This window comes from Verticillium dahliae, genomic scaffold (assembly GCF_000150675.1).
Source record: "Verticillium dahliae VdLs.17 supercont1.2 genomic scaffold, whole genome shotgun sequence".
Taxonomy (NCBI): Eukaryota; Fungi; Ascomycota; class Sordariomycetes; order Glomerellales; family Plectosphaerellaceae; genus Verticillium; species Verticillium dahliae.
Window position 1 is genome coordinate 2,292,372 of NW_009276916.1, and position 7,743 is coordinate 2,300,114.

Here is a 7,743-nt window from a genome sequence, read left to right on the forward strand (position 1 = left end):
TGATTCTTTCTACATGCGTGTGCCGGTACCCCGTTTCTCATTCTCCGTCTTCTTCGCAGGCCCCTCTCTTTCTAAAGATGCTTCCCGAACCCCTTACCCACGTATCCCTCCAGCTTTACCAAGTCGTACACTGCATGCCGCCATCCAGCCACTCGGGCAGGTCAAACTCGACGTCGTACGTCGGGTTCGCCCTGTGCTCATCCTCGCTGACCGGGTCCCACGCCCAGCGGTCCGCATACTCGGGCGCCAGTCGCCCGAACAGCATGTCGACAATGTACTCGCCAATGACGGGCAGGAACTTCCACCCGTGGAACGAGCCGCCCGTCGCAACAAACAGGTTCGCGCAGTGGGGGTGCGGCGTGATGAGAAAGTCGTGCGACTTGGTCGTGGCGTCCCTGCGTCGACAGTTAGTTCGGTCGAGAAACACGGCGCGTGGGGGGGCGGGGTGACGGCTGGGAGGCCAAAGAGGACAACTGACCAGCACATGCGGAACCTCTCGATCTTGACGCCGTCGACCTCCTTGCCGTACAGGCCCCTCATGGTGCTGAGCGCTCTCTTCTCGAACCGCGAGGAGAAGGCGCGGTTGAACCACGTGGCGTACTGCTCGTCATCCGGCGCCATCGACATGCGCTGGCCCGAGGGCTTGTGGAGCTGCATGTTGGTGAAGCTCATGTCGCAGTTGAACTTGATGACGCCCTCGGCGGTCATGCCCATGCTCTCGCCCTTGACCTGCGGCAGGACGTTTTTGCACACCGGCACGCCCGTGTACTTGTCCTTCTGCGCGCCGGTAAAGCGCCCCGTGAAGCTGACGGCACCCGTGGCCTCGACTCTGTGGCCTGCATGCAACTCCGCCCTGTCGGGCGCGCTGTCGGCCAGGAGCAGAGGTGTCCGAGCCCCGGTGCAGAGGAGCACCGCGTCCGCGCGCATCTCGTCGCCGCCTCTGAACTGCACGCCGACGCAGGCGCCCCCTTCGTTGAAAATGAGCTTCTCCACATCGCCGACGTGGTGTCGTGCCCCCTCAGCCTGAGCAGCCTGGAGAACGGCCCCGAGGGCCTTGTCGGCCTCGGCCCAGCCGCAATCTGGATTGTACATGACCTTGTCAAGTCCCTCAAAGTCGCCGTCAGCAAAGGCGCCGTTAAAGCGCCTTCGGACCTCATCGACGTCGAGCCACTCGGCGCGGCTCTGCACGTTCAGCTTTTTGTAGTTGCGCATGCTTCCATCGCTAAAGTTGCCCGGATCGGCCCGCAGCATGCCGACCTGGTGGTAGTATTCGGTGTAAAGTTTGTCCTCGCGCCACTGCTGCATGGCCTTGACCATCATGCGCATGTACAGAATGTCTGCATAGTCGTCCCGCACAATCTTGTTGATGTCGTGTGAAGCGGCGCGCGGGTTGGCGAGGGGCGTTGTGTCGATGAGCGTGACGACTTTGTCCTTGTGGCTTTTGGCCAGGCTGAGTGCGGTTGCGGCACCAAAGTTGCCGCCGCCAACGATGATGATGCTCTGCGCTTGAGTAATGTCGGCCATTGTAACAGATGCTATAACTGGATGCGTGGCTTGACCTAAAGCTTGTGGCATGTTAGTCAGGGCTGCGAATCAACACAACCCAAAACGATGTCTGCGTCGCCCCTTTTATATAGCACATGGGCTGAGTATCATACAAGGGGCACAATCGCGAAAGGAGGAAACTCAGTGAGGCTGGGCCGTCCGAGAAACATCGAACTGCGCGGGCTGGTGGGACGACAATGCATTGTGCCAACTCTCATCTTACTTGGTGATGCGCTCCTCGTAGAAAACCCCGTCACCGTGGGTCGTGGCTGCTGGAGGATGATCCTTTAGGCGTATCGTTCGATCACCACACCGAGCAAGTCGACGCAAAGAGCGGCAAGAACACTTTGGCGATCAATCTTCTTCTGGACCAAGGAGGCGGTTGCGCAATCACTGAGTTCTGGCCCAGTGAAACGCTGGAGTTACGATGCAGGGATCCGCAGCCAAGGCGAAAGATCAGTCGGAAGGTGTAGGATTCTTGCCCGATATACCCATTTCCCCTTGCTCGGCGTAGAATTTAAGAGTTCAAGCTGCATCAGATGCGCTGTCGCGTAGGGTCAAACGTGACGACGCCGGAAGGGGGTTACGCCACGCCGGCTAGGAGTCGGCCTAGTGCCGGCCCCGAGTTGCTCTCGGCGGCGCTTGCAAGGTGGTATGGCCAATGAGACCAGGTGGAAGCATCGTAGCGTTGTTTTCTCCCTTCTTTTGATGCTTTTCGTGGTGTTCTTTCACCGGCAGACGCGAGATGTTTCCTCTTTTCTCGTACTAGATGTTCCGCTCTCGGCCGAGGCCGTGCTATATTCCACGACATGGCAACTGATTCCCACTCGCATTTGCCTTCGAACACGAGGAATGCCAACTTTCTTTTTTCCAGGCAGAATAGCGTATCTTGTCCGAATGTTCGCCACTCATGGCCATCGAGATGCAGGAGCATACCAGAAACATCGGATCCACGGTAGGCAGCCTGCAGCCGCCTTCGCGAAATTCGTTGGGCAATGCGGTGAGCCGATGCAGAGTCCCGATCGTAGACCTAGACCCAATCACATTTCGCAATTCGTCATAATTAAATGCCACTGATGGACTATAACAAAGGTTAGCGCAGTGGCGCACGAACCTGCACAATACAGTTGCGTCCCGCGTCGAGTGCATGCGGCTTACTGAGAACTGATAGTCGCTGGGCCTCTGTTCCATGCAACCCACCGCATTTGATCATTTTACTCGTCTGCAGACCAAGTCCTACCCTCTCAGGTCTCCTAAAATCAGCTGTCTGTTTGTCAACTCACACCGACCGAATTCCCCAATACCCTCTGTACGTAGCATGCTTGCTCCACGCCCCATGACGCGCATCAAGGATGTTTGCGCGTGTGCGTGCGAACAAAGCAATCCTTGCCTCGGTCGCCGTCGTCTGCCGCCTCTTTTTAAGACCCTCATGCGCATGCTATCCTAGAATTCGGCGTTCTAGTAGGGGGCTTGGCCGCCCGTTGGTGACTGCAGCTGCTGAGCGGCCACCCTTTTTCCAGTGTTTGCTGCCTTTTGGAGAGAGTGTCGCGTTTGGCGATAGCATCCTCCACGACAATATTCCTGTGGCATATGAGTAGGCTAGGAAGCACCCTACTAGCTGCCTCGTTGCTTGGGCAGCTATGCAGCGTATCCGCATTGGCATAGTTTCAATGACGAGGCGGATGAACGAGCTTGTGGATGACAGAACCGCAGGACGGGAATATCACCAGACACGGAATAAAGTCCGGTGGCCGACGGCCAATCAGACCAATCGCTGATGACGTCCCAGCGACAAGGAAGCGAGGAGGGAACGAGGGGAAGAAGGCAGAGCGAAGCCATTCTAGCCTTCCATGGTGACGAATCGACGCAGGGACAGGAGCAAGTTTCCCCGTAAAGAGACTTGAGTTTATGGTGCAGAAACAACGTCGATGGATGTGGAAGCAAGCATATATTTCCACGTCTTTGGCGCCACAATATTCGGAGGGGTTACCCATAGAGACTCCAGACGATGAAGCTAATTCCCCAAGTCAATAGAGGGCCATATGTTGATTGGTCCAGACCTCGAGCGCAACAGGCCTAGCAGTTGGCATGCCGGTCGGGAAGTCTGGCGCCACAGGATCTGGGGGATCAAACGGCGCAGCCAGCAGAGCCAAATTGCCCCCGAACCTGACACGAAACGGTATTCCAACAGCGAAATCACCGCCGCGCTGCGCGTGAATAGTATTTTGGAGCGCTTCAGCCATAACTAGGGCCAGAGCAAAGGATTGCGGAACTCCAATCTAGCCGCGGTCATGGAACATCGTGCTTGACATTCTGCATGTGTCGCTCAAGCTGGTCTTTCCTGGCAAACCCATCCTTGTTAGGGCAGCCGGGCTTCGTACATTTATATGGCTTTTTATGCTTGTCCATGTGTTGTCTGTGGAACGAGTCAGTGAGCTGGATAGTGACGAAACAATAGGCCAGAGTGCGACGACTGACCGAAACATGCAGTTGCGCTCAAAGATAACTAACTGGCCATGCATATCCACTCCACCTTTGGTACAGCTCATGCCATACTTACAGGTGTAGGTGCCCTTGCCTCTATTTCGAAGGGCGTCCATGTCCGGGTCTGCGAGGGCATCGTTGTCTGCACCTGACTCAGACCTTTCTGAAGGGCGCGAGTAGTTTTGTTCAGACGCTGGCGAGGGTTTGTCGATCCTCGCAGGCTCGATCAGTACAGGTTGGTGACCCTCGAGCCTGGGATCCCGTGACGGATCATGGACCGACTGGCCGCCGCTGGACCTTGAAAAGGTTGAACTGGGGCTGGGAATGTGCTCCGAGACGGACACGGACATGGACACGGGTCGGGCGTGGCCAGCCGAAGGGTGGAGTACGGGTGGTCTTTGCCACGCCTGGCTGAAGCCGTCGACTGTACTTTTCAAAGTAGATTGCATATCTCTATCGCAAGTCAGAAACTGCATCGGGCAATGAGGACTACGCTTGACGTTCTGACGGGTGAACCCACTTCAAGATTCGATGAGACGCGTCGACGTCTTGCAAGCTCATGGCGAGGGTGTATCTTCGAGCCGTCCTATCTTCGACCATGGCGCCGTACGCTCTTTGTTTGATTCGACGGTCGTCGACAATCTCATCAGCAATTTTCGACACCATGGACAACAGATGAATAATGATGTCACCGAGATCTGCGACAAGACCGGCGTCGGTGTGCTCCTGTCGCGTTGGGAGGGTGGTCAGGGCAAGCTCGAAGCGCCTTTCAATGAGTTGTCTGAAGAACTCAGGCGAATCGTCGGATGACTGCGGTTGCATGAGGGCGTAGACAGACATGCCCGCGCTACGGGGCGATTGAGACAGCATGATGAGAGGCGCGGACGCTCAGGAAGAGGCCGCGCTGAGGAGTGTCGTACTAACGGGACGTTGGGCCAGTTGGGCAGATGGGCGTGCGCCGGAGTCGAGATGACGTGAACGGTTGTGGCGAAGGTAATGAGATGCCGGGGACTCCAGCGTACCGCGCTGGCCACGAGCGGTTGGATGCTGCTATTTCAGTCGTGCGCGTTAAATCCACAGTCGCTGTTCAGGTGAGTTGGGCCGAGTAAAGGGTGAAGATCAGTCTGACTTGGGTCCTGGACAGGTCTGGTGGTGCAACCCGGAGAGGCTGGCAGGCAGTAGGCACATAGGCATTTACTGGCCCTACCTAGGTAGGTACCTACGGAAAGTGCTGGCTGGCGATGGGCGACTGGTCGACAGGATGGACAACACAGTCAGCTTTCTACTGGACACCCAAGGCAGGTAAGGTAGGTAGGTGGGTAGGTACCTACCGCAAAAGGCGAGGCAAGGCAAGGCGAGGCAAGAGCAAGCAACCTAGGCAAGGGCAAGGAAGGGACAGGCGGCATGAATGGCATGGCACGGCATGGCAGTGGCAGTGGCAGCGGCGGCAACAGCAAGCAAGCAAACATCCTTCACAAGAGGCAGGCAGGATTGGCGCGTTCAGGAAGGTGCAGTGCAGTCGGTGGCCGTGAAGGGGCCGCACCACTCACGTGTTGAATCGTCTTATAGGCTTCTGGCGTCCGGTGTGGCGTTTTTATCATGAAATGGCCGCCGGTCGCGTGTGGGATGCCATGGATGGTGCCCGCACAGGCGCCCCTGACCGCGAGGGAGAAGAAAGGAGCAAGTTGCTTCTTCGAGCCAGCTCTCCCATCCACTGGCCGACCTTCCCCAAACTCAACACCACGACCAGCCCGCCGCATTGCGCTCAAGCCACTATCGCCACGCATGAACAGAGCCTTGGCCTGTTGACTGTTTCGATTTTCCACTCAAGTGCGTAGCTTGACACCTGTGCATTCCACAGCGCTTACTTCTCCAAGGTCCCTAGGTGGGTACTCATCAAATGCGCAGCTCAACACCTCAGGGAAGGCATCATCTTCACCTGCTTACCTAGGTACCTTACCGACCTGCTCACCTAAGGTAGGTAGCTACGTACTCACCAAAGCATACCTGACTGATGGCGGCGTAACTTTTAGCGAGCGAGTGCAATGTGAGGCAATGGCAGTAGGGGAAGGAGGCCCGCCAGTCGACAATCGCCAGAGTCTAGATCACGTCGTCTCAGTCAAAATGGTTGAGAGCTGGGGGTGACCATCATCTGACAATGAGCAAGATGACCCTTGCCCCTGGCCAGCGGGGCATTGGAGCAGCCCCCGTACCTACCTACTGCAGGGCGACTCGCAGCCTCAACACCACGACGATGACCATTAACCTCCATCGACGGCCGTCTAGTGACAACGCCCATGACCTCTGCTGTCTCGTCACACACACGGACCGGGGAGGTTTCGGCAAAGGCCCTCAATGGTGGGCATGCTAACCGATTGCAACCCCTCTCTGTATGTATCAGTGTACTGGCCAACGAATCGGGGCGACGACACGGATGCGACTGCAGGTGTGCAAAGATGCGGGCCATCGAAGTCCAAAAGACCAGGATCATCGATTTTCGACACGGCCGGAGCATCCATTGCCTACTTCTTATTAGTCGTGCTACTGTTGGCACCCGTGCCGCCACTTCGTTGTAAAGTTGTACAGACAGGCTGAGGATGGATGGCGGACCAGGATCAATGCCCGAAGGGGGTGCTGTGCAGCCTGATTGCACTCTCACCTTCAAAAAGGAAGCAAAGACGCGAGCCTGTTCGATCGACAGGCGGTGGGGGTCATCAAGTACGTTGGACAGTCGATGCGTGTGTGGCCACACGCCGAAGCCCCTGTCATCGGCTCAGGGCTTGCAAGTTTGCATGTTTGCTCTGTGACCCTTGACCTATCTTGCATCGTCTCCTCATGTCGACAGTTCGCGTGGGGAACGGATGGCACGCGAAGGTGTCAGAGCGTGCCGTCGCCGTATGCAGTCCGGAGGCGACGGAATGAAACAGCAATGGGGCAGAGACATGTTAGTCGGGTAGCTTCAGCGATCTTCATCTATTAAGACGTGCGGATCGATGCACTTCCATAGTACCTTAGGTGGGCAAATAGGTACCCTTGAGGAGGTAGGTATGACAGATGCTAAACATGGTGTGATGGGACCCTCTCCCGATTGCCAGGTGGCGGGTCAGAGACGATTTACAGCGAACGAACAGAGACAGTCCATGCTGTCCATGGTGTCCGTTTGCCGTCTGCTGGATTGATGATAGTTACGATCAGTTGAGAGATTCTTTCCCACCTCAACCTGCCTGATCCACCTTACCATCTCACATTACCTTTCTTCTTCCACATCTGTCTCTCTGCACGTCCTCGTTACCGTTCCTCGGCGACCAAGGCGCAACGCCCGATTGGCGTGGAGGCTGGTCGACTCGAACCTAAGGTACCTACCTAAGGTACCTACCTACTAAGCTCTCGGGCCACACGGCTGCGTCCGTTGCCACGACTGACTGCACAACACTGACGGCGGCTTCCTTACTGCCACGCAGCCCACCGTAGCTCCCTTTGCTACTGTACGTTCTGGGGTGCCGACTTCCCCGACTCCAAAGCCGCCCGCCCACCCACGCCAGCCCCCGGGCCCAGATCCCCCCTCCCCCCTCTTCCTTCGCGCATCCTACAGGGCGTGCGTCCAGCCCGCAACTTAAGAGATCCACTTCCACTCACCTTCCCGGAATACGGGCGTGTGCAGCAGCTTCCTGTGCTTCACTTGGCCTTCTTTTCTTCCTCCTACTTTAGGTACCT

At 56.9% G+C, this 7,743-nt stretch overlaps 2 protein-coding genes across 2 annotated transcripts; both read right to left on the minus strand.

The window, feature by feature from the left end:
- Nucleotides 1-115: 115 nt before the first annotated feature.
- On the minus strand, nt 116-1,524 carry VDAG_01565 (sarcosine oxidase; the record flags this gene model as incomplete). Its single annotated transcript, XM_009650451.1, has 2 exons — nt 116-395; nt 479-1,524. 2 exons carry the CDS (start codon nt 1,522-1,524, stop codon nt 116-118), a joined length of 1,326 nt encoding a protein of 441 aa, XP_009648746.1.
- A 2,048-nt stretch (nt 1,525-3,572) lies between these two features.
- Nucleotides 3,573-4,899, minus strand: VDAG_01566 (uncharacterized protein; the record flags this gene model as incomplete). The annotated part of the gene is made up of 4 exons (XM_009650452.1): nt 3,573-3,824; nt 3,927-3,961; nt 4,106-4,453; nt 4,530-4,899. 4 exons carry the CDS (start codon nt 4,897-4,899, stop codon nt 3,573-3,575), a joined length of 1,005 nt encoding a protein of 334 aa, XP_009648747.1.
- Between the last annotated feature and the right edge of the window lie 2,844 nt (nt 4,900-7,743).